The sequence below is a fragment of the Lagopus leucura genome, unplaced genomic scaffold (genome assembly GCF_019238085.1).
Source record: "Lagopus leucura isolate 7727_CA_CO unplaced genomic scaffold, USGS_WTPT01 Super-Scaffold_100001, whole genome shotgun sequence".
Lineage (NCBI taxonomy): Eukaryota > Metazoa > Chordata > Aves > Galliformes > Phasianidae > Lagopus > Lagopus leucura.
The window spans coordinates 64,965,008-64,992,899 of record NW_024962262.1 but is presented as its reverse complement, the minus strand read 5'-3'; the positions used below and the strand labels follow the sequence as shown (position 1 = coordinate 64,992,899).

At 34.3% G+C, this 27,892-nt stretch overlaps 1 protein-coding gene across 12 annotated transcripts in view; it reads left to right on the top strand.

The window, feature by feature from the left end:
- The window catches only part of DMD (dystrophin), a 986,794-nt gene that overhangs the window by 306,819 nt on the left and 652,083 nt on the right, over positions 1-27,892 (top strand). For all 12 annotated transcript variants that reach the window (XM_042866635.1, XM_042866641.1, XM_042866633.1 and 9 more), the window contains 5 exons: positions 5,450-5,573; positions 11,955-12,042; positions 18,912-19,153; positions 21,231-21,411; positions 27,163-27,308. In XM_042866635.1, coding sequence (XP_042722569.1) covers positions 5,450-5,573; positions 11,955-12,042; positions 18,912-19,153; positions 21,231-21,411; positions 27,163-27,308 — 781 coding nt within the window. The remainder of the gene's footprint in view (positions 1-5,449; positions 5,574-11,954; positions 12,043-18,911; positions 19,154-21,230; positions 21,412-27,162; positions 27,309-27,892) is intronic.

Below are 27,892 nucleotides of genomic sequence, written 5' to 3'. Positions count from 1 at the left end.
CCAGAGAAAAGAGAAAGGTGCCAGAGACAAAGGATTATAGTTTTCTGTTCAATGAACAATGAAAGAATGAACAACTCATAAATGTTTTAATCTAGAATGAAGAATAACTATGGATATATCAAGTTCTGAGAATGTATGTATTTTAAAACTTCATGTCCACTATTTTTTTTTTTTTACTCTTGATCCCGTTTGTATGGCAAGAAGTGGCATAAGTTACTAATAAACTGAGAATATACATTCTTCACATCTAGTGCCTGGTATTGCCTGTTGTACTATGGAAGTGTTACCTGTTGGCACTCAAAGGGAGGCATGACTGCATTTAAAAATGCTTTACATTTCTAGCCACTGGCTGTTTGCTGAAGGCAAATGGTGTTAATGAACACAGCAGCCTCTAGACTTTCATTCTCCTCAGCTCTTTTCTCTCACATATGAGAAATGTGGTGCATCTAATCTGTCTGAATTTAATCAAAGCATTCCATTACACTGTTAAGGCATAAATGCTAAGGCTGGAGAAAGTATGGTTTATTACTATGAGAAAGGTAACATGGAAGAGTGTCTAAAGAAGGAGAACTATGAGATTAAAAAGATTAATTATTTTCTTTGATGCCTCAATATGTATTGCAGAAATGTGCAGATAATAATGTTGATGAAGCTAAACTGAATAGTATCACAGGTGTAGAGGAGGTCCAGAATGTCATTCAAAATGAGAGAAAATTACCATGGTAGTGTGTGTAAAACAGATGAAAAATACAAGTCTAAAATATACCATTGTGATTAAAATATATACCATTATATATACCGTTAAAATATACCATTCTTCTGCTAGATGATCACAGAATAGAACGGGTGAGGTTGGAATGAGCTTCAAAACATCATCATGTCGAATCTTTTTGGCAAAAGAGCCTACATGAGATTATCTTGCACCCAATTCAGTCACATCTTGAAATCCTCCAGTAATGGTGAAAGAAGAGGGAGTCTAGAGGATGAGATTACTCAGCACAAATTCTCCTTACCTGCCTCAAACTGCAGAAGGATAAGTAGCACAACAAAATGAAAAGTTACTGCAATCAAAAAGTGAAATTTTAAGCTTCTTAGCATAGGTAGAGTTCCTCCCACACAATATTGGGAGGAACTCATCTATTTTGCAGGAAACTTAAAACATAAATTTCTTATTTAATAGCTATGGCATAAAATAGAAAATGTTTGTGGCTTCTTCTAGTGAGACAAAGCCCATCCCCATCCCAGTGCTCTTTGCTTCCGTGTGGTATGTCACAACTTCTGAGCAGGAAAGGCGAAACACCCACCTTTCCCCAAAAGCACTCTGTACTACTCAGCTCCCAGAAATGGTGAGAATGATATGGGACCAGTGTATATATCCAGGAATATGAAGCCAAGAAGAGGACATAGCTCCAGTGGAGCCTGGCTCTTACTGAGACAAGGCACTCAGTCCCGATAACATGCTGAGGGGAGAGGTGACCTCCTCAGTCACAGGCTGCCCAGGAATGGAGCTGCTCTCTACTCAGGCTGCTTCCAGAAAATTCTGCGAGATATTCCTTGCTGAATATTTAGCTAGGAATTCCATGAACGGAAAAAAATGTAACTAACTTGTGAAATACTTAAAGATGTAGATTGTCCTGTACTGGAAGGGAAACCCAGGAGAAGAAGGAGTAATTTTTTGAACAAATCTTTTGTATGCTATGATCTGTGATCTATGCAAGAGAGCTGTGAATGGGAATCTGCAGTGGGCCTGTGTTTAGTATGATTAAGAAAATGAGTTATTGTAAGAGATGTGTGGGGCTATGAGGGTGCCATGAGGGCAGTATAGGATCGTATCTCTGCTGTGGAATAGCAGAAAGACAAACTAATTGAAAACTAAAGCATGAGCACTCCATAAAGAATTTAGAGGCACTAAACGCTCTTCTGTGGGTTGAAATTTTAGCTGGGCAGCAAGGTTACGTCTACTCTATACTGAGGTAATTATCTGGAGTGATTGTGTCAAGTGGTGTGGTTTTATTCCCTTTGATGGATTTATTTTAACAAATTCTACACGCACCCAACTTTACTGGGTCAGAAATGCAATATTTCATTACTTTTTTTAATGCCAAATATATTGCTGTACTTATGAGATTTAAAGACCTTATTGATCAAATATATCAATCTGGAGTTACTGTACTTTGTAACTTAAACAACTCAGAAATGAAATACCCAGTCGTCCTAGCACAATGATTAAATGCCATATTCTACCTGCATTTCCTGTTTTTAAAAAAGCGGAATATGAGATTTTTTTCCAAGGCTCTTGAAATGTGCAATATGCCTTTAAACTTTCCCCCGCCCCCTCCCCCTCCCAAAAAAACCACCTTTGTTTGTGGAGTTATATTTACTTAAACAGAAGAAACTACAACTGACAGAACAATCTGTCATCTGCATCTGAGATCTGTTCTGTCCAGATGTATCCGCGGGGGCTAATACTTACGACACCTGATGAATCTCAGCCATGTAGTTTTTTCCTGATCATTGTTATTCTATCAAAACACTCCCAAATTTTCAACTCTTCTGTATTATACTTTCAGGGGTGGATGTTGCAGAGGAAGAGACTAAGTCCGTTTTTTAAAGAAAGGAAGAAATGATCTCTTGTAAACATTTTGCTCTGTCATTTTCCATGCTATACCAAGTTAATAGCAGACTATTCTTTAGCAAATATCACATTGTTTTTTAGCAGGTTTTTCTCAGTGCTCCTATTCAACTGCAACCACAGAATGGAATGAACAAAAGAAGTATGACAGTTTTACCTGCTGTCAAGAGAGTTTAGTACCCATAAACTGATAAAGTTGTCTTTGTTTTTATCCTGTATCTGATGTTCTGTGTTCTCCAGTTTACAGCTTCTTCATACCTGTGCTATAGAACAGCCTAATTACAATAACTGCGGATAGGTGGCTGAAGAGCTGGCCACATCTATAGATTTAAGGAAGGTGAAATAAGTGGCCATTTTTTCCTTTGCCTGTACAGTTGTTGGCTGTGAGAGGAACAAGGAATAGAGTTCACTTTGGTAGCAGAGTGACAACCCTTCTGCCAATGTGGGCTGCTAATTCTTGAAGAGTATTTGGTATGCTGCTGGCTGAATTTCAAAAAAGAGGAGGAGAGGGCAGCAGTCCCATCTAGTTGAATACCTATAAATCTCCGACCACATTCTGTCTTGATCCTTAGAGCAGGTTCTCCTGTTTCTCGTTTGGTGCTGGCAAGCCCTGAATCAGATAATTTCATGAAACATAGGATTGTATGGTATTACTGCTCCATCATTTTGGAAAGGCATACATTCCATTTGGATGCTTCGTTGTATCCTATTGATCTTCAAGTGAGGTTACATCATTTAGGCATCTGTTTTAATTTAAGTGACCTAATAAAGCTCTTACTAAGGACTTCACTAACTACTTTGTGCAGACTTGTCTGGTAGAGCTTCACACCACTGGTCATTGGGCAGAGATGGTGGCAATCTTTGTTAGATATGGAACATAAATAATTTACATCCAAAAGCACAGTAGGAACAGCTATGAAATTGTTAGTAATGCAATCCATTGGCTTTATAATTGGTTGTTCTCCATTTTAAGATGTGTTGAACAGTCATAAGTCATAGTTACAAAAGCATGCTTTTGTATTCTCCTGCAGTTATTGGTGCGATTAGGTATGCAGTTAGTGCTTGCGATTTGTTGAATAAACAGTATTCCGGTTTTATGTGGAAATACTGGCTTTCATAGATTTGTTGTCCTAGTTGTAAAATTTCATGACAGTGTTTATTAAATATACAGCTATTATACGCTGAACAAATGATGACATCCTATTTCAGGAATAACAATTTATTTACTGTTGCACAGACTTGGAGGCAGGAATCTCTTCACTGGCAGTTCAATTTGATTTAGAGGATTAGAACCTGATACCAATACAGAGATTCTGTAAACCATCAGAGAGATTTTCTTTTGTATTCTGCCTCTGAATGTATAGTCCTCTATGAAATGAAGATCTCTGCCACTTCCCTTGCCTCACCATCATCTTTTCCTCCTTGAATGAGTGTGCAAATAGAATTATTAGCAATTTTTCCATAAACATTATTCTTAAGAGGTTTTAATTTTGATATAGGTTGTGAGGCTGGATTAGGGAAGTGTGTGATTCTTTCTACTGCTTTGATTATGTATTACTCAGTCATTCACACCTTACTGTTAAATAGTCACAAGGATCACAATGGAGAATGAAAAAAAATAAAAGGGGAACAGAAATATATTTGGGCAGACATGAAATTCCTGTCCTGTTTTTTCACTTATTTATGTTGATCTCTGTAGCACTAGATTAGTACCTTTCAGCTCTGTGTTTTAGCTTTTATATTTAGGTGTATATCTCTGTAAAGTATCTAATTTCTTCAAAGATGCAGTTGTTGTCCAAGTTCTTGGTGTTAGTACGTTTTTAATTACATAAATTAAAAGGCCTATGTTTACAATATTCAGTTAATTCTGTTCTAGATCCTTCTGTTTTGTTGCTTTTACTGTGTTGATACCAAAGGAAAAGTAATTATAAACTAGATATAAATATTGAAACTCAAAGTACAATAAAGAAATGCAATCAAGCTTACAGTTTAATTCAACTCAGTGAAAAAACATTATCTCAAGATTGTTGCTTTAAAAACCAGGATAGATATAAAATCAACTTATGGTTTTATTTTAGTACATCTGCAACTGAAAAATTTGCATGCAGTAACCTTCATTTTGAGCTACTCCTTTCTGAGTAGGAAACAATAAAGGTTATTTTTAAAGGAGTTTCTGAAAGAATCCAGATTATAATTAAAAGGGCTTTACAGCAAAAAACATTTAAAAAGTTTATGCAGAATTAGGAATCTTAATTTCCGTTTTCCAAAAGTTCTAGCTGTAGGAAAATTATAGTCTCCTCTTGATTAGTAATTACATTCTGCAACAAATTTGAGTCAATCAGAAGAGGGTCCAATCTAATGGTCAAATTTCCTGCTTTTTTTCCTTACAGTGCAGGCAGTACAAACTAAGGCAGAGAATTATCGGGTACAAAGGCTGCATTTTGTGAGCCAGATACGCCACACATCCTCAGCTGAGCCAACAGTGCTTGTGATACACTTTATTCAACTGTGAGAGCCACTTCTTTAATGTCTTCCAAAAACATCAGCTTGTAAAATTGGAACATTTATTTGAAAACTGCTGCATCTGTTCAGCTGTCAAGTCAGTGTCTTAAAAATGAAAGAGTATGTTTTCAGATTTTAGAGTGAATAGTTTTATGAGGTTTCTAATCAGATATGGTGGGTTTTAAAGTGTCTTTTTCAAAGAGGAATTATTGATGCTTATTTATTTCTTTAAGCAGCTGGTTAACTTTTTCTGCTGTTAATGCTATTGTCAGAAATGTTGAACTGAAATTCTTCTTGCTCTTCTCTGTATCTTAGGTTTGACTCGGATACAACAGAACTCCATAGCTGGATGACACGCTCAGAAGCAGTACTCCAGAGTCCTGAATTTGCAATATATCGAAAGGAAGGAAATCTCTCAGATCTCAGAGAAAGAGTCAATGTAGGAGAAAGTACTAATATATATGTTTGTTAGCTTGTATTCACTTGTCAAAGTGCTTTCAAAGTCCAAGTATAAATGAGTTCAAATCTAAACTGACAAGCATCAATTGATCGTATGCATGAGAAATTTAGAAGTGTTAAGTATTTCTGTACATTTCAGATTTTGGCACCAAAATGGATATACAAGGTGTCTAAATAGAGAGATCATTTTTGATTTAAGGCATTACAGATTCATGGAAGTCCTCAGTAATATTGAATCCAAGCCTATAATTTACTTTTAAAATATGCATGATATTTCCACACTGATGGCTTAATATGACATTTTCCGTGCATAAACTGAAGAATGTGGAAAATGTCATCTTTTAGTGCATGTTAAAGAAAACTTGTATCTAATTCTTACAGTGCTGTAAAATGTATCTGAAAATAACGAATTTCCACAAACATTATTTTAATCTGTTCTTTTACCGAACCAGGAATGATTCTTTCTAGTTTTTGCAAAGTTAATCTGCACTGCTTAATGAGTAACTATGTTTGTGCATGTTTCACACACTCTGAATTTAGCCTTTGAAAACTAAACGAGTAAAAATTTTCTTCGGTATTTATTTTTTGTAGCTAGTTGCAAGAAAGCTTACCTTTTCTGAATAAGAGAAAGGCAAATTAGTTTTTATAATAAGCTATTATGCTTATAGTATAATAGCGTGTCATGGGACTTCATTAAAAAATGAAATCATACGTGCTGCTAAAACAAAGAGAGAACAAAGTTACTGTACTGAAGTTAATTTTTGATGCTGTTTTCTCTCACTCTTTGCTTGTCCATCATAAATTAGCAACAGTAGGATTGAGGAACTCTGAATTCTGTAACAGTAAATACACATCTTGATATTTCTTGTTAAATCATACTTTTGTTACAATAATCTTAATTTATTTGTTAATGTTATCCCAGTGTTAATACTTAAGTATCTAATGGATACTTACTGTGTAATTATCCATTAGAGTGTAATATATTGAATTTAGTTTACGACTCCATTTCATGATATGTAAATATACACAACTATATGCATAAAAATATATAAACTGGCTCAAACATGCAGAGAAAATGATAGATTCAGATGCTTCCATACTGGGGTAATGTGTACTGTCTCAATCCTAAATAGATATGCAGATAATTTGTTGTTTCCATCTTTGTGGTAGATGGGGAAAAAAAAAAAAAAGAAAAGAAAATGCTCCTGTCTCCCTTTCATATATTCCCATTTTGCGGAACACAGTTTCAAGGATGGCAAATCAGCTCCTGTTTTGACCTTCATATTGTGCTGAATACCTCCACTATTAGGTTTCCCTAATCAGTAAGACACTCCATCTCATGTTGTCAGTTTTTAAGACTCTGTAAAACCATTAATGGACTCAGGAGCTATGGTTCACCTTCCTCCTTCTTTCCTTTTTTTTTGCTCCCGAGGAGGTGGTGATCTGTGTCACTGCAAGTAGGGGATAGAGGTAGGTGAACTACAGATCCTCCTCTGGTCCCATCTGAATTTCCCAGCAGCTCTTACCTTGCCTTCATTGGTGCTGTGGAAAAAAGTTGGGTTTGGGAAGCCATTGTTAAGTGCATTTGTTAAGTGCATTTGTGAAGTGTCAGTGAAAACATATATAATAATGGAGGAAGACAGGGAAGAGAAAAGTGGTATAGAATTTCATACTGGATGTTTTGAAATCAGGACACTGGAGATAGCAGAATTTTGGATTTTTCTTTGACTTCCTTAGAAACCAAATTATTTGATGGTTAAGAAACCAATTTCCAACTTCTTTAATGATAAGTATTGCATAAAATAAATCTGCTTTGTATTAAAAGTAGTCTGAGACAGAGCAATATCTCTAAATAGAAACAAGAGAAATTAACATCTTTCATTAAAGTTGTAAATATTTTTAAAAAACAAGATTGGCTTTGACTTCTTTTAAAAGTAGTACATTTCATTGAAAAGATCAATGCACATGCAGAAGCTTCTAGCAACTTTAAGGTACAGAATATTGAGATGAAATTTTAATTTGATAGAACTATCTAAGGTTGCACTTGACAATATCTGGATTCTCTGTTGAACAGTTCTCAGTTCTTCTTATTAATAAAAAACAAGTGTTGCTTTTTTTAAAAGAAAAAAAAACTAAGAGGATGAAGGTTTAAATGCTGAGTTTTAAAAATTGGACTGGCCTGGTCTCAGTCTTCTGCTGTTCAACTAATACACAAAGCAGGAAGTACTGTCTAGTTCATTGATTTGCACAGTGTTGTTCCTTGTTTTTTCCTTAAGTTTCTATTTCTTTCTAAATGAGGCTTTAATCAATGAAAAATAACATAGCAGTTTTTATCGGATTGTAATCTCTAGTAAAGTTGCAGAAGGCATATAATGAAAGGTAAAATGTCAAAAGGGAAACCATCAGGGATAATTGCAAAAGATTGTACAGTACTGACATACATAATCATACCCCAACATGCATGATGCCATACACACATGCATAAAAAAAGTATCATCTTGTACTTAGTGGCTTTTTAAGTGAAAGTTTCCTCGGTATGTGACATTGTAGATGATGTAGCACAGAACACCTGTGATGACTAATGTCTGACCTAACATTTGTTGCCTACTGTGGTAGCAACTCAGTCCCATAGCCTTTTCCTAATGATGTTCCTTTCTACTTTTCTTTTGAGGACAGGTTACTAGTTGGATGTGGGTTTTTTTGTTGTTGTCAAAGCATCTTGTTTCTATTCATTGTTTTTTTCTCAGTGGGATTACTTCTTTATTATATAGGAAGTACATCTGTAGGTGAACGGACCCAGACTTCAGACAGAACAGCCACAAGGGAAGCTCTTTTGCCATCATTGATGATTCAGTGATTCAAGATCAAAAACCTGCTCCCATCCCACTTCAGAGAAGTCCTGGGGGAGATGGAGCCAAGAGCAGATTGTATGCAACATACTATGTTTGCTAAGACAGCAGCTGTTCAGATACTGGCAGAAAATTAGCCTTTGGCAGATGTGCTACATAAATTGAATATATTAGAGATGCATAGAAGCCCATTCCTGTGTATGGAGAGAAGCAAAAATATTTCTAGTCCTTCTCAGCTATGAGAAAAACATACTTGCCTTAACTGGCCATAGAGACTGGACATCACAATTGTGTAGATGTTCACTGTGTGACAACAGTACTATGCATAAACAGTGAAGACATCCATACATAAATGCCTAAAATATCTTAAAGCTGCATCATATCCTTAACATTTTCCAGTTAATATGTGCATTTTTCTGGAAACAGGTCTAGCAATTATTCAGGCGTTTTTGTTTGCTTGTTTCTCTAAAACTCCGATGAGCCTTCTTTATTATAAGTTCACATATTCATATTATAATATGTGAGGGTTTGGGTGCAAAAAGTTGGTAGAAAATCTTGCTTATAGGGAAGTAAAACTTGAGATTTCACATCAGAAAATTAAGAATAAAACTCACTGAAATGAATTTTAATTAGCCAAGAAGCATCTAGAAATTCAAGATCAAAGGTAAATGAAGGTAAGAAACTGATGTAAGGGAAAATGTCAGATACCCTGGACAACTAAATTTGCTCCCTTGGCATTCTTAAATGCTCAGTTCTCACTTTTTCATTCTCATTTAGTAATCTTCAGAGATACTCTGTTGGGTCTGGATGTTTGAAAGCTCAGTTGTTGTAAAATCCAGTGATAATAATATTGCAAACTTCTGCCCACAGGTGTAGTTGACAAGAACAACAAGAGATCAGGCATTACTGTAACTGTACATCCATTGTCAGAGTTCTTAAAATGGGATTTTGATTTGATATGAATAACATGAATTTCTGAAGTGCAACTGTCTTCAATGTTATGAAGTCATTAACTACCAACTAAAATCTTAGGGCCAAATAAAACTCTTATAATATTGTGAAAATAACCTCTTCACCTTCGTATGGTATTTAGCTAAAGGTGCCTTTAATGTTACTCCATCAGTTAGAACTAAGGCATTACACATCTGTTTTGCCAGTTACAAAATATTCCTCAGAGAATTAATCCCGTATTATATAAAAGTCTTTTTATTTTTATTTTTTTCCTAAGAGTAAGGAAAAGTATAAGAAATAAAAAGAATATAAAAAGAAATAAATTCAGTTTTGGAAATTTTTTTTTTTTTTTTCCAGCTACCATAAATTTTCATCAGACAAAGCAGTGTTGATAACAATAAATGTAAAAGTTTCCAAATTTCACAAACCTCTTCAATTTTATCCCAGTGTATTTTTATTGTAAATAAATCTGAATTGAGAGTTTTGTCCTTTTCGGTACAGGAAACAATAACAAATCAGATCAGAAAGGATAAATGAGAGGTGTTTATGAAACTGTTACTTCATTTATTTCTTGGCACTCTACATTTGTTTACAAAAATTCCTCAGAAGACTTTAAAAACATAAGATGAAGATTGTGGGTTTGACAAACAACTGAAGCATGTGCAGTTAAGACCATAGTAAGACGTTAGTGCTGTTAACTAAGTCTGCTTTCTCCACAGATGAGGTAAATTGTCCCATACTTTGTATGAGGACCAAGAGGACAGCCATTTCTCTTTTGGCATTGTATTTTCTGTGTGTAAACATATGTCTTTATCTATTGCTAGCCCTTCATCTTTATGATATATTTTAATAACACAAAAAGTGAGTGCAGGGAGGTATTGATGTGTGCCAAACTTTCGTGTTTATTTTTAAGTGTTTCACATGAAAGTGCTTTTGTTTTCTCTCAGGATCTAAAAACCTTGATCTTCTGAGAAAGAAGCAGGCATGCTTCCAGTTTTTTCCAGACTCCTGGTCTGTTATCAGACACTGAAGAGTTCCCTGTCACATGCTTCAGTGTCGTGTTTTCATATTTCCAAAAGCTTTTTTTAGTGTATATCAGGTTTTGAAAGATTCATTTGTGTTCAGTGCAGTAACACTTGCGATAATTACACATCTGGCACTGCAGACAGAGCAAGATTATTTTCAATATATTTCAATGATTTTATGATTGTTCTGAGTTCTGCGCAGTTAGACTTAGGTTCGTTATACCTGGCATTATAGACAGAATTAAGATTCTGTAGTCTTGAAACTCTGCAGAGAATTAACAGAAGAGGTTTTTTGACTTTTTAATTTTGAAAAGATTTTGTTGACCTACAGAAACTACAAGTAATATCGTTACCTTGAGTTTATTGGGTTAAACTTTATGAAATTTCAAGGATGATTTAAGATTAAATTATCATTAATAATTAGCAGTATGTTAAATATATATTTTGAAAAGCCAGACTGAGAAGCGACAGCCAGGATTTTGTAAGTTTCCTGTATGTCACACTAAGATTTTTGTGGCATTTCCTTTTGTATATGTATATGTGCTGTGATTAGTTGGTGGACTCTGAATAATGAGAGATTGTTTTAGGTAGGATCTCTGGGCGGTATGTATAGTGTGTTTTATTTCTGGTTTCAAACTGGATTATAGCCTTAGGCTTTTCCTGAACTAGAAGAGAAATTTAGCCTTCTAGTTTAGAGCATCATAATTATACCTATGGACTAATTAGTCTAAAATCAACATGATGTTTTTAATTATTAAACGTAATTGAGGAGGTGTTAGATCTAATACAGTTTTATTTTCCTTCTATATTGTTACCAAGTCAAATGAAAATAGAAATTTAGATTTCTACTTCATCCTGAAACTCAAGCTGTACCTACAATTACCAGTTACTGTGAACATACCTAAACATGAGTGAGAACTTCTTAAGTAAGGAAAAGTGACTTGAAGTATTAGGTACAATATATAATGAAAACCCTGTGTTGATTCTGCAATTTATTCTTAACTCCTAGCTACTGGCTTATATATGGATGTCTGCTATATATGTTACATACCTACTTGAATATCCATTTTACATTTTTTATGACAACAAAATATTAAAATAAGCAATCAAATCATATATGGGTTCAGTATGACATGAGACCCTGTATTTTTGTTAGCATGATCTTAATTCTTACTAATAAAAATAGGAGTTACATGAAAAAGAAAAGTAAATTTTCTATTCCTCCACAAGGAATTTCTGTTGAACGTATGTTTTTCTTTTGAAATATTGGGCTTTGAATAGCTCTTAATTTGTCTATGATTTGTCTGTAAAATACTGACGTGTATCATTTGTCAACTCTGTTGAGTTCCAATTCTGAAGTCATGTATTTGACTTTAAGACTAACTTGGTATGTGATACTTCGTGCTTTCTTTGCAAATCAGGAGGCAGGCAGGGCAATGTGGCAGGTTAAGCAGTCTCAAGAAATCAGGACATCCCTGAGATTATTTACGTTCTTCTTCCTCTTTTGAAACACTCACCTTTCCTGTCATGCTGCAGGCCATCCAGCGAGAAAAGCCTGAGAAGTACAGAAAGCTGCAAGATGCCAGCAGATCAGCTGAGGCCCTGGTGGAACAGATGGTGAATGGTAATTACAAGAGAGTTGATTTTGATAATGTTCTCAGGGATTTAATAAATGCACAGGTTTATATTTATCGCAAGAATTATATTAGAAAAATGCTATCTAAATGGAACAGCAAAGTAAATTTCATTATATTTATTCTATTATTTCTGGATATTAAATTTGTTAATTAGTAAAGAGAAAAATCTTACAACTTCAGTATCATGAAAACAAGTGTGTGTAAAACGTGCTGATGGTAATGAACCTGTATTTACAATCTGTTCTGTGTAGAGAATAAAGTTGTAATCTTATTTTCTGAGTATACTAGGCTTTCAAAGGTACATTAATTCATCCAAGTTAGAAAACTGAACAGTTTGAAAAAGTGTTTTCTAACTTTGATTATAATAAACTTTGTATATTTTGTTATATGTATGTTGCTGTAATGTTCCGTATTATATAAAGTATAAAATTTTATTGGGTATTTGAAGATATTTTTAGCATTCAGCTTTTTAAGATAATAAACATGAAAGCTTATACAACACTTAAAAAAAAAAAAAAAAAAAAAAGTTGCGATTTTTCTATGTTAATCATTGAATTTTCCAAGAAAAGTATGCGATTATGTTCAGCCAAGTTTATGAACTTTTTAAAGGAAGAAGAAAACCCAACAGCAAGATAGATGGAAGTCAAATTGTATGCCATGTGCCTATCTCTGATGTTAAAAAAATGTCTGACTTCGTAGTAAAAATATTAACCATGGACCACAATCTGTATACTGATAGGCTTACAAAAATACAGATGTTGAATGCACAGAACTTCAGAACGTATGTTTTATGTTAAATTGTTATAACAGAGTCAAGAATGTAACTGTTATTAATGAAATGCTAAACTACACACATTTGATGGAGTTTTAGGATTATCTTGCTTAAGTATGAATTTTTAAGTATGAAGGTGGTACTTTAAAAGTAACCACCCTTGTATTCTGGCCATATTTAATTACAATTATCATTGCATCAGTTAAAAGAGGTTCTTTCACATGCTCTGTGAATAGACAGGAGGGAGTCTGGTAAAATTTGCACCCTTTTTGAAGTCATTGGATTTTTTTCTGTGAAGGAAAAACAAAAAAAAAGTTCTGTATCTTTTTTTGACATATTTTTCTGCCAGGGAGATCTGCTGTACAGGACTTCTAAGGCAATATTTGAAATTTGTGTGCTGACATATCAAGATTGTTATTTTGGACCTAACCTGCTTAGTGCCCAGTTAACAGTGCCCCATTGATTCTTTGGCCAGTTGCAGACTTGCACGTAAGGAATTCCATCTTCAGCTTAATCAGATTAGCTTTCTTAAATATTCTCATGTCCTCAATGTTCTCTTTTTTCATGCTTTTGTGATTATTCATAGTTCATAGGTGTTGTGATTTTAACCGTGACTAGATGTGCTTTATTATCCATTGTATCCCAAGTACCCTCTTTTTAGAAAGCACATCTTGCAGCTGGGGTATAAGCACTGAGTAGGCTAGCTGACCCAGCATGACTTTATCTGTTTCCTGTCAATTACTTTGAATTCTGCCTTACATATGGCATATGATGCCAAATGTCATGGTAGCCTTAGCAGCAGGAATTTTCTAGCAAGGGTGATGGATTAGATGCCTGTAGGAGTGAAGCTTCTTTTTGCGGTGATTTTAGATAATAAACTATTTCGTCAAAAAGAGTTTCTCTGGCCTCATTGTTTATGGCAACTTGAGGAACAGTTTATTAAATGGTTAAATAATGCAAAGATCACCACCAAGAAGGAGTGCTAGAGAGTGGAATTAAATTATCAGCTTTACTTGAAGAGAACTGTAAGATCACATTAACAAAGAATTTTGCGAATTAAATATTTTGCTAGGTGTTCAAAATTATGTTCTGAGCATAGGGGAAGGTAACCACAGTGTTCAACCTCAGTACTTCTATGAAGAAGAAATTTTGTTTGTTTTTTTAATCATATGCTCAAATACTATTGCAATTAATGGGAGCATCTGTAAATTGATGCTGAACTAAAAGATGTGTTAAAAAACAAAACAAAACAAAAAACAACCCTCAGCATTAAACCTATATCTTAAACTGCAGTAGGCTTATGTAGGTATATATTTTCCAGGGTAGTTCAACTAAGCTTCCTTAGTAGCTGTGAGGCTTGTTGAAATTCATTTGGGCATTTGGGACATACAGTCTTCTCCTCTTTGTTATAATTTTTGCGGATTTCTGGATTCACTAAGAAGAAAAGAGGAAAGAGTACATCATAGGAAAATTTTCTAGCTGAATCTCCAAAATAATATCCAACAGGTTAGACTGACTGTAGCTACGTGCCTTCCTTTGTCTAATGCTGGAACTTTTTTTATCATAGCAAGTGAAGGAAGTGAAGTTAAACATACCATTTCAAATTTGGGAAGCACATTGTTTAGCATCTGGTGGAGGGAAGATATACTGTGTTATCTTGAATAAATGATCTTTTTTAATTTTTCATGATCATAATCTAAAACCACAGATGTAAGTACTAAACAGATGATTATTTTGTATGTACTTTCTTTGTGGAAATATTTTACAGGTGCAGTTGAAGTTTGTCATGCACATATGACATATGCACATGCTGTGTAATCTGTAACTAAAAGACTACCCAAGGCAAACCAATTTAAGATATAAATCAGTTGTGAAAACAAGTGATTACAGTTTTAATTGCATTGCTATTTTTTAGTTATTTTATATCATGTACATAATGATTAGAGTTCTAAGATTCCAATCATACCAGCACTAAATTTTTGGCTTTGCTTTTACGTAGGTCTGCTTCCTCTTTGTTCTTAAAAAATAAAAAAAATAAAAAAATAAAAAAATTGAACAGTATGAAAGTACGAAGTAATCTGGTATATTGTAAGAGAGAAGTTCACAATGGTGGTAAATTTCATTGTTAAATCATTTATATACTTATTTTCTTGCTCTTTTACTGTGATAGGAGAGGAAATAAGTAAAAAGAAGGATTCAAATTCTGGAGAAAAGTAGGTGTTTTTGTTTAGTCTCATTTCTTTCTTTCTTAGAATTGAGAAAAGTAATCTGAGAAAATGTATTTATGTAGGGCAACATTCCTGCCTTATGTTTTCAGCCAGTATCAGCAAAAGTATTCTGAGTGGAAAGAACTGTGATTTCACAGCTATTCTTAAGTTTGTAAGCAGTGTGTCTGGTTAGGTTAGTGCCATTTGAAGGACTTTTCCTATCACAGGGAAATCACTGTTTTTATCTTTAAAAAATCACCCTTCTTCTACACAGGCTGTGCTCGGCCTCTCCTTGCCCGTCAGTTTAAAGAGGCCTGATGATTACAGTCAATAAAAACATTTATGTTCTGCTTCCATTGTTTTTGGAAAATGGGGGAATAAAAGCAAAATAAATATATGTGTGTACATATATATATATATACACACACACACATATATAAAATATGTAATGATTTACATATGTATAAATATAAATATAAATATATATATAAAACCAATTCCATTCTAAAATGCAACAAAATGACTACTGAGAGATGTTTGATAGGCAGAATTAAAGTGAATATAGAAGAAGAATTTGTTGTGATAGAACACATATTGGTTAGGAGTCCTTTTTTTAAGGAAGGAATGTATTATCTTGTTTCATTATGAGTTACCATTTCACATATGCTTATGCATCAAAATCTATAAAAACGTAGATAATATTACATTATTCTGTCATAGATTCACAGCAAACGATAAATACACTTCATAAGATATGCTTCATACTAACTGGCAGTTCCAGAGTACTTGCATGTAAGATGCCGCACAATTAAAAGTACTGACACAATTTGTTATGCATAGTAGGCACACTAGTAAAATTAATAGAGGTACTCCAGGCAATGATCTGCTTCCTCTGGGTACAGTTTATTTATTCACTGATTGTATCAGGAGATCTTAAAATATGAAAAATGAAAAGGTTATGAACCAATATTTCTAAATTAACAGTGTTCTAAAATTACCAGAAAATGGATTTTGACCCCTGATTCTCAATTTTTGTATGTCTTGTTGCCGTGAGTGAAGCACACTAAGAAGATTGTTGTCAGCATCATGAATACAAGCTGATAGTTGCTAGAGTTGGTAAAGATAGTGAAGAAATCAGTACTTCTCATGGAAGTATTTTTTGAGGTTTTGGCTTTCAATAATTCAGTCTGAAAATAAGAACATTTAGAACTCTGCCTGCATTGCATCACCTATTCAAATAATTATTAATTTTCAAATAGAAGGAGGACAAGCTTTCTTCAAAACAAGATAAATGTGAAGATTTGGACAAGTTCCATTTCTGGATTAGAATTATTCGAAAATATATATATAGGTTTAGGAAATTAAATTACCTCTTACCATTTTGGCTTAGACTCTTCTAGCAAAATTTATGACATGCAAGTAATAAGCATTTTCTTGCATCCTTCTGAAAAATGATATCATTCGATAGGTGTTTTCTGGACTGTAAACTTAGAGAGTTTTAAAAGAGTGTCCCTTGGATATTTTCAGATGGGTCTTCACTTCAGTAGGGTATTGTACTGTCTAAAGTGGCCTCTGTATTTTCTTAGGAATTATAGCTCTGCTCACTCTGGTCTTCTACTTCCCATTTCAGTTATATCAAGAACAGAATCATTTGTTTGTTCTTCTGTGGCTTTGTGGAATCGGTTATAAACTCAAAGTTTAGATAGTGAAATATTAGTGAAAACTGAGTAATGCTGGATATTTCCACATATAACATTAAAAGGGATATAGCTGTGAAAGGAAGAAGAGAGGAGTTAATGAATCTAGATTTTTGTATTATGTACAGTCTTCTCTGAATTCTTGAAAAAGAACTACAGAGAAAAGTATTATTATGTACTGAGAGTTCATGAGTGCACTTTCTCTTGTAATCATAATCTGGCCTAGGGATACTTTGGAAACTGTGGCAGCTGAAAAGAGGAGAGGAGAAAAAAATGAAAGTAACTTTTTACTTTCTTCTCTGTCAAAGTCATAGGAAGTGTCTTCCAGGTTCAGAGGTAATTAATTATGTACGCTGTGCCAGGGATGTTTGCTCTCTCTTAAGAGCATACAGCATTTTTATAACCAGAGTCACAATGGCACAGATGCAATTTTTGAAATACAGCATAATCAAAAGCTTGTCTCCTATATATTTGTTTTTTTTCTTGATATTGGTAACACTCATTATGTATGTGTCCAGTCATCTTTGTTGTTATTAAGATATGCCATTCAGGTTTATGCTGCCTCTTTGTATATTGATGTATATTCATTAGACATTAAGACAGTATTCATAAGACACTCTAAGAAAATAAAGTAGTTCTGCAGCAGTGTCTCCAAATGCAGACACACACAGAAGAAACACATCACCAGTGGATCTTACTAATATGTATTAAAATTATGTTACTTCTTTACGCTTTAAGTTTTATTTTAGATCCTTGTCCAATCATTAAATTGTGCCATCCATTTTCCTGGGTACAGCATGTATATGTAGTTATTGTAACCACCAGTTATCATTATATCCTGGTAGTGCTGGGCTTCTTTCTGCATCCTTGCTTGCATTTTTTGAAATCATGTCCAATTTTCTTGGCTAGGGCAATATCCTAGCAATAGAGTCTGTCCAGGAATTTACTGTAAGGTACTGCACAGTCATCTGTTTATAAGTGGCACTGAATCAGCCGTGAGCTGAATCCAAAATAATGATTGTTGGAGAACAATGGAGTTCCATAGCAAACACACTTCAATTAGTGTGATTTACAGTATTGTTTATAACGGTCATTATTAAGTTTATTATAGTAAGTTTTCAGTATTATTTTTATGTAATGACTTCAGCCATAATTTCTTAAGTTCTACTAAAACAGTTGTGCATGGATTTCACAGTTTTGTATCCCTCATAGGGAATTTTTCTCGAAGATTGTAAGTAGAACCAAAATAAATCATAGCATCTTAAAAATCACACTGTAGTGTGAAGTATCACATTGAAGGCTTTTGTTTTATTTGCATTTAAACTTGGTTTTAAGAAATATGAAAACACCTGAAATTTGATATAGTTAAAAACATAGCTTTTGTTCTACTGGTTAACTAGTGTATGATTTACTGTTGTTACTAAAAAAGTTCTTAAACGTGTACTTCATTGAGAAATTTATTAATTTTTGGTCAGTATCAGTTGTGTTGCTGTGTGTCATTGTATGGCATGCCAAACCAAACCCCAGCTGAAAATAGTTATGAAGAAATGTCACATGGTTTCTTGACTCTGAGTCGTTGATTGATGTCTATTGATGAACACTGTTGGAGACAGGGGACTTTGTTACGTGTTAACTTTGGTCTGATCCGGACTGTTATTTTTAAGCCCTTACAATATTTTTAAACTAGTAATGCTAAACTTAAGGATTGGATTGTGAAAAAAATATCAAAATAACTGTGGAACCTAGTTCCCATACACTTGAAAATTGCCTTTAAAACAAAGAAAACCACACAGGGATCTTACATGTTAAAATCCAGTTGCAATCCAGACAGAGCTTTCGAAATCCAGTTATCACACATTTTCTTACTTCTTACAGCAGTTTTAATTAGCTTTTTGTATTATGTTACAACTTTCTGCTTTGTTCCCTTTCTTGTATCATAATGCACTTTATAATGCATTCCCATTTTAAGGAAAATATCCTGACAGTAACTTTAAGTAGTTCTGAAATTCTTTCTCCATTGATGTGTAACATCTGTATGTTCAGGTTTGTTATTTGATGATACAACGTTTTTTAGATTTATTAGCTCTCAGCTGTAGAAATTGAATTGTTAAAGTACTGTAAACTGATTTACTTCTTTGTGACTTTTAAGTGTTGAGCTTCTTCTCTTGTGTTCTTTATAGAGGGTCTGAATGCTGACAACATTAGACAAGCCTCAGAGCAGCTGAAGAGTCGCTGGATTGAGTTCTGTCAGTTGCTGAGTGAAAGACTGGCATGGTTGGAGTACCAAAATAGCATCATTGACTTCTATTCCCAGCTGCAGCAACTGGAGCAGACAGCAATTACAGCAGAAAACTGGCTGAAAGCACAACCCACACCAGCAACAGATCCTGCTACAGTAAAAATTCAGTTGGAAAAATGCAAGGTTAGAGATTCTTCTAAGTTGTTTATTATATTGTACTTCCTATGTGTACCAGCAGGTGGCCGGATTATAGCATACACTATTTCTTGCAGCCCAAAAGGCCAACTGCATCCTGGGCTGCATTTAAAAAGGAGTGGCCAGCAGGGAGGGGGAGGTGATTGTCCCCCTCTACTCAGCTCCTGTGGGGCCCCATCTGGAGATCTGCATCCAGGCTTGGAGCACCCAGCACGAGAAGGACACAGAGCTCTTGGAACGGGTCCAGAGGAGGGCCAATAAGATTATCAGAGTGCTGGAGGACATCTCCTATGAAGAGTGGTTGAGGGAACTGGGCTTGTTTAGCTTGAAGAAGAGAAGGCTCTGGGGCCTTCCAGTACTCGAAGGGAGTATATAAATAGGAGGGGGAATGAACCCTGTTTACATGGGTTGATAGTGATAGGACAAGGGGGAATGGTTTTAAACTAAGACAAGGGGGATATTAGGAGTAAGTTTTTCACAAAGAGGGTGGTGCCACACTAGAACAGGTTGCCCAAGGAGGTTGTGGATGCCCCATCCCTGGAGGCATTCAAGGCCAGGCTGGATGTGGCTCTGGGCAGCCTGGTCTTGTGGTTGGGTGACCCTGCACATAGCAGGGATGTTGAAACTACATGATCATTGAGGTCCTTTTCAACCCAGGCCATTCTATGATTTCGATATATGAAAATTGTACTCCTCGTGTTTTCAAAATAGTTAATGAAGAATAATTACTCAAGGAAAGGAAGGAATGGTAAATAAAGAGGCCTGGTATATGATTATTTAAAATTGTGTTCCAATCATTTAATTATTTTAAGATATTTGCATACCTAAAGTTAGATAATTAGACCCTTAAATTATTCTTATTTTTCCTGTAAGAATCTATTTATTTGATACTTCATTAAGAAACTATTTCTCATCATTTCTGGTTGTAAAGATCTGAGCCTGAAAAGTGTCTTCATGGTCAAGTCCAAAATTCTGCCCTTGTACATGTTATCTGTTGCATGCCCTGCCTATGTGTAATCAACAGGAGGAATATTATTCCCTAATCACAAGACAGAATTCAATAGTTGTACAAAAACAGCCACACCAATTTAGTCATAAACCTCCAAAAACATTTTCAGTTATGTGCTTCACTGCTGTGGAAATTTGCTCGTCTTTCTTACTGTAAATAACTCTTTGGTAGGTATTGTGTCATGAAACCCACTCTTTCCTGTGTATCTTGGTTTGAACTGCCACATAGAGGCTTTTGAAGGGGACAGAAGTACAATACCGATTTCAGAAATTTGATCAACATTTGAGGAGGAGTTTAAATGTGGAGAGCTTCTTACATCTTACTCACTTCCTATCTAATACTTTTTGATATGCAAATAATTTTTAAATTGAGATACAGTAACCAGTAAGTTTTGTTACATGCTTGTAGATGCATGATTCTACCAGATCTCTGCTTCCTGAAGCTTTCAAACTAAAACAACGTTTGAGAAATAAATTTACATCTATTCCTGCTATTATTTATATTTTTGCACACTTTCAAGCAGGTAGAACAGCTTCTTGCAAAAACTTTCTGTTTAGAGACGCTTACTTAAAGATACTAACTTCTCTCATTTGTTTTTACTTATTAATTGATAGTGTTACAGTCTGTACAAGAAGATAGCAGAACCTCAACCTGTAGTACATTACTCTGAGGCAGCTGAACTGCACGTGATCTAACAGAGACAGGTTCAGGTCTATAGTAAATGTGGAGCTTTTATCTCTCCACCTCCAAATGGAAGGAATGGTCTTCAGGCATGGAATTTGGATGTACAACCACTTTAGTATTACATTACTAACGTGATAATGCAACATGGAAGTGATTTTAAACAATGGCAAGTGTCATACTGGGAACCAGAACTATTGATTGGTTAGAAAAGATAAAAATATATTGGTGATATTTGTTCTTACTATTACTAGCTTTGAATGCAAAGTAATTTTGCAGTGTGTAGTGAAATGGTGAGTTCATGGCACAAGTGATTTCATTTGGAGGATGTCTTTATCTTGATTATTATTATTTTTTTTTAATCCAAACATACAGGATGAAATCATCCGAATGTCAACTCTTCAGCCCCAAATTGAACGGCTAAAGGCTCAAAGTCGAGCTCTGAAAGAGAAAGAAGGTAGCCCAGTGTTTCTGGATGCTGACCTTGCTGCTTTTACCAGCCACTTCAAACAAATACTTGCTGACATGCACACCAGAGAAAAGCAACTACAGACCAGTGAGTATTCATGAGAAAAATTGATTTTGTCTGACCGGAGTACAAAGCATGAGCATATTTGCCTTCCTACTTTTGTAGTTGTTTCTGTAGCACTAAATGAGTAGTACAATTTAGGTTATCTTTTTGCAATTGAATTAGTTTATTTGAAATTATGATAAAGCAATAGGAAAACGGGGAAGAGTACGCTGTTCAGAAGCAAAAGTTACATTTGGTGTAGTTCTACCATCAGATTTCCTTCTAACAGAACATATATGACAGATTTTGTGATACATTTTGGCAATATAAAGCTTTCTTTAGTAGGGTAATAAGACAGAGCTCTCTCTCTATATCTGTCAGTAGAGAGGAGAGTTTAATTTTGGCAATGAATCTGCTCTAGACTTCTCTAGAATAGAAATCTAGTTCCACAAAACTCATTAAACAAAATACTTATTTTAGGCTGTCTAGATTATCATCATGGGGTAAACTGTTTATTTTCTCCTGCATAAAATGCATGATTGCTAGTTATAATATCATTTGTAGTAGTTGTAATAAAACACATTTTTAAAAGGGACAGGATTCTATACTAAAATTGAAGGTGATTTTATTATTGACCCGCATGCTAATGCCTACTGTACATTTAGCGTATTTGATTATGAAATTAAAATTGAAGTATCAGATCAAAATATTAATTTATATCTTTCTCAACAGCAGAAATTTTTTTTTCCCTTAGAGCAATGATACCTCTAAATGACTGTAGTATTTTGAAATTAGAAAGAATGCCAGCTCCTTCTAGTGGATCTTTATGGTATTCCTCCCAAATTACTTTATTGAGAATGATTTTATTTTTAATATTTAATGTTTTTAAATAAAGGCTATTTTTTTTCCTTTTTTTCTCCCCCAAAACACTGCGTTATTGTGCTGTAGTAGTTACTTCACATACACACACAAACTGAAAAGGTGATGATGCATAAGACAACTGAAAAAATAAAATACAAATATGCCATAGCATGTGATGGAAGAATAATCTGTAGAATTTTAGTTTTAAAGAGTGTAACATTTATTTGTGACACTGAAGATGGCTGTGGAATTGATAATAATTTTTTTAAATGCCACACTGTTTTGTATGTTGACATTATTTACCACCCTACCAACAGGAAAATATGGAAAATGCTGATTTCTTTATGTTTTATTCTCTATATAGTGTTATATAATTACTATATCTGCTTTACCTAATTTTATTATAGCAAGACCATCTAGCCAATTGATTGTAAGATAAGTAGTGTTCGTTACTTGAATTATAATGTCACAAAGCAAGGGCTGTGTTGGAGTTTTTTTTCCTGGCTGTAGTTGTGTACTGTATTGCAAAATGCTTCCGTTACTTGTCCAGCCACAGCAGTAGCTGTTCTTCAGTGGCAGCACTGAGCAGATCAGGATGAGTGTTACTCTCCTAAAATGGTAGAGAACAGAGGTCTCTAATGGTCTCTTATTCTTCCTATGTGTTTGCTCTGTATGGGAAGACCTTCAGGTTGGATATTAGGAAAAATTTATTCTCAGAAAAAGTAGAGAGGCATTGGAACAGGCTGCCCAGGGAGGTGGTGGAGTTGCCATCACAGGAGATGTTCAAGAACTGTTTAGGTGTGGTACTGAGAGTCACGGTTAGTGGGCATGATGGGAATGAGCTAATGGTTGGAGGAGGAGATCTTAGAGGTCTTTTCCAACTTTATTTACTCTATGATTCTCTGTTTCTACCTTCATTTAAAATGGTTCAGATTTCAAGATTTTTTGTGTTACATTACTACATCATCTTTCTGGCAGATTAGAGTATTGTGATATTCTCTTCTGATTTGTTTACAGGAAATATTTTTCTGCCAAAATAAGTGTCTCTCACAAGTTAGTTTTGTTTGTTGTGGTTTTTAGGTTCATGAGTGCTTAGTAGTTGCACAGTAGAGTTCTTCCTAAAATACAAAAAATGACATCAGCATTTCTGAAATGTTTTTCTCCATGATTTGAATAGTATTGCCATTTGTAAAAAAGTAAATTTTAAAGCCAATATTAAATCTGTTTGTTTGTTTGCTTTTTTTACTTCTTTACAACCTCATAAAATACGAGAAGATGTTACCTCATTTTTCTTTCTTTATAGTGTCTGTCTACCCATAGGTAATTGATCCTTTTGAATATGATATATCCATCATTCCAGCCCTCTCTTTTGTCCAAACTTAATCAAAGTAATTTTTAGAATATCAGTTCATGGAAAAAATAGATAGAGCTGACCTCTAAATATTCAATAATGGCAGTGAAATGGAGAGTCATGAGAATATTTTTAATACAAATAATTTGTTTTCACAAGGAAATTCTTGGTTTTATAAATACTCTGGTGAAAAATGAGGGACTAAACATTATATTCATTTGTCTTGAAACGAACTGATGCTGTGTGGTGGATTTATATTTAAGAGTCTAGTCAGTCTCTCAGCAAAGAACTCAGTAAGTACTCTGTGGTTCAAAACAAGTCCTAGATTGTAGTGATTCATTCCAGGATACATATTGTTCTGTGTCTGTTCTAAATTTTTTTAAAAATTCTTCTGTTTTTCAGTCTTGCTGCAATGAAATGTTACCCACCTTCTTTGAGAAACATCCTCATACCCGTTATCAATTTGTCAAGACAGTAATTCAGTGGGAGTTTTGGTGGTATCATTAGATATTTAGAAAGTGACATTAAAAAACAAACAAACAGACAGAAAAGCTTTATGGCATTCTGTATCACATAAAGATTCTTTATGCCCTCTGTTTACTGTTATTTTACATGTACGCTTTTCTCCCTAAGCATGGTATTTTAAACAAGACTGCATAACCTAGAGGTCATGCAACTCAGTCTTGACATAAATTTATAAGACAAGAAGCCACGGTAACCTTAACAGTAAGAAAGCCATTTGAATTTTTGTTTGTCCTGTTTCTGCCTTGCTTTGAATTTCTCACTGATGACTGATGACATTTTCCTGCTTAATATATCTTAGAGATGGGTTATAAGTGACAGAGAAATTGTTTTCATGCATATAATAATCTTTCACCAATTGTTTTGTACTTGAGTAAGAAAAATTTAAGAATCACTACTTGTGTTATCAGTGAATGAAGTTATCAATATAAAGACTGTGATGAACTTCTTCAAAGATAGGTATTACAAAATTAGCAAAACAAAGTTCCAAGAAAAATACAATGTGATTGTAGACACTGCAGTTGCTTTTAAGGAGATTTGTGTGGGAAATACTTGCATTTTTATGTAGACAGTTTGTTTCAAGCACTACAGAAACGATCCCATAGGTTATATTTAATGTCTTTCTTCTTTCACAACCATGTGATGAGCAGTGGGATTTGTCCTGACTGAAGGAGATGGACATTGCAGTATATTCAGTGGGATTTGATAGTTGTTGAAATAATTGTAGTATCCTTATTTCATTTTTGTTTTGAGGAAAAAAAAAAAAAAAAAGAAAAAAAAAAAGAAAAAGGAAATCTGTTCACAAAATAAAGATCTAGTTTAGTTACAGTTCGGGTTGAAAACTTGCTATATCTTTTTAACTACAAAGTGTCATATAAGAGATCAGAATCCATATTAATGCACCTCATTCATTATGTGGGCATTAATCTACGAACAATTTTGTGGCAAAACAAATTTTAGAGTAATAAACAGGCCTGGATGTGTATGTATGTTATGAGCAAGGGGAACTTAGAGATTCATACTGCCTGTAGTGAGATCATAGATGTGTGAGATCTTTGAAAACTGAAATTACGTAACAGTGATTTCAGTGTAGGAGTTTGGATTCTCATCGCTGACACCCAGAAATTGGAAAAACAATATAGGCAATTGTTGAGTGCTGTTCTGAAATAAGATGCTTTCTTGTCGAGGAAAATACAGATATGTCATTAAAAGAAAAATCTACGTCAGTAAAATACATGGAAAGCTATTACTTCATTCCTAGCAATCTGTTCTTCACTGAACTTAAGAGTGTTTTTTAAATTGAATACTTAGTAGCTTAATTGGGAACTTGATTAAATCAATGGCTGTGGTCCTTATTTAGTCCTGAAAGTAGCAGGTAACATCATTAGATAAAAATGAAAAAAAAACATAGCAATACTTGAATGTTCATCAAGTTGTTTTACTGGCAAATGTTCGGAATGTGACTTTCATGCAGTTTGGTAGAGTTTTGTGTAACAGTAAATCTGCTTTTCACCTGTTCTGAAATGTTCCCCACTATTACCAAAAACAGTTTTTCTTTTACATAGCTGCTTGAACTCATATAGCAGTTCTAAGATTTTTTTCATTTGAAGGAGAAAATTGTCATTTAAGAAGTTAAACATGACATCAAAACACTGAACTCCATTTTCTATTTTAAATAATAATGCAAATTAAGAGTTGTATGCTTCTTTATCATATCTGAGCTGTTAGTATCTCCATTTGGAGTGATGAATGTATTTTATGTATTTTTTTTTTAAATGTATTTTATTCTAAAATAAGATTTTTTTTTTTTAAATAAATGAGTCACAGGCAGTGCAAATGTAACGAAGGAAATAAAATTTAAAAATGCTATTTCAGTAGGCCTACTGTTAGCAGTGGTGATAGTATGGAAAATGCCTGTTTTCTGTGTAGCATATATCACAATTGCTTTTGTGTAAATAAAGCACACCTAGAAGGGAAAAAAAAAAAATTCTCTATGGGAGCGGGACTTATCTTTTGTAAATCTGCAGTTGTGTATAGTAAATGATATTGGGCAGTATTTCAAGAATAGGATGGTACGCCATATAAAGTGCATGTTCTACAAGAGAGAGACTTAAGTGGACATGATTTCAGTATAATGTAGTGATGTCTTGCTGACAGTACAAGTTTTTAAAGAGACATTCTGTTAATAATTAAAAAAGTAAGTTACATTGAGCAGTGCATTCTGCCAACCATTGTTTTACGAAAATGTAAGCAAGCTTGCACTTGTCATAATTGCTTTTGGACAACTATATCAATTTTCAGTACAGTTCCTTCTGAAACACACATGAGATAAAAATAGTTGTAATCTTTTCTAAACATTTGTAAACTTCATTATTATGTATATGGCACAAGTTGAAAATGTTTCAATGAACTAGACGTATTTTTTGTCAGTACTTACCTCAATGACTGTAGATGAAAGTATGGTTGAGGGCAGACGTAGTATCTCGGCTTATGAGTTGGTAATGTGTGCTCCAGATGTTGTCTGTTTATGGCAACTATAGTGTTGTTGTAATAAGCAGAGGACAATAAAATTCAGCTTCACTGTAGAGAGATTCATCTTCTATTCTTTTAACAGATGTTCTTAATAAAACCTTTTACTTGAAAAGAAACGTTAAACAGACAAGCATGGGCCATAAAAGGGCATGCTTTTTCCTGTTACATTTCTGAAATTAGATTTTGGGTTAAGTACATTGGTTTGTATGTTGATCTCTAAACACACACATTTAAATTGATTTAACCATGTAGATTTTCATTTGATGTGGAACAAGAGAATCCAATATTACACACCTCATAAAATGACAGAGATATAACTATTAGAAAGAGTGTATTCATTCTTCAAAAGTTTTCTTCTTCTGCTACTCTTGGAAAAATCTGATGCTGACCGTACTGGCTCTGTTGTAATCTGTTGCAAAATGGCTAATGACTTCAGTAGGGCTGGGTCCTCTATCAAACATCTTCTTTCAACAAAACAAATAATTGAGTGTGAAATGACTTTTTTCCTTCTTCTTCCCCACTGAATGCAGTTTTTGACAGTTTGCCTCCTGCACGCTATAAAGACACAGTGACTACTATACTTTCATGGATCCAGCAGTCAGAAACTAAAGTCTCCGTACCTCCGGTTGCAGTTGCTGAATATGAAATCATGGAACAGAGACTTTTGGAGCTCAAGGTGAGTGTTCAGACTGTGGAAAGAATGTCTCAAATGAAGAGTTCAGAGGACCAGAGTCCTTACCTGTTGATGAGCTTATGGATCTTGAGTGATTTATATCAGTTAGAGATTTAGCTAAGAACTGCAGAAGACGGTGAATAGTTACTTTTACTGTCTTCCATTAGTTAAAGGAATAAAAATGTTGTGCATCACTTCAACCAATTTCATAATATATTGAACATATTAAGAAAGAGCCCTTGTGTGTCCCCATGATGTGTAAAATATTAGGTCGTTTCAGTTTTTTTTCTGTTCACATGAAACTATTTGTGCTTTGCAAAATGTACAATATGCATAATTTCATGTCAGATTTACAAGCAGACACAAATGTGGGACAAGTTTTGCCAGTAGGTACAAACCTTCCTTGCATTTCAATATTTGATACTGTTTTAAGATCTGATGAATAATGTGCATGCCATTTGATACACATAGCAAGTAACGTGCAGAAACAAAAGTAGAATAGAATAGAATAGAATAGAATAGAATAGAATAGAAAGAATTAGAATAGAATAGAATAGAATAGAATAGAATAGAATAGAATAGAATAG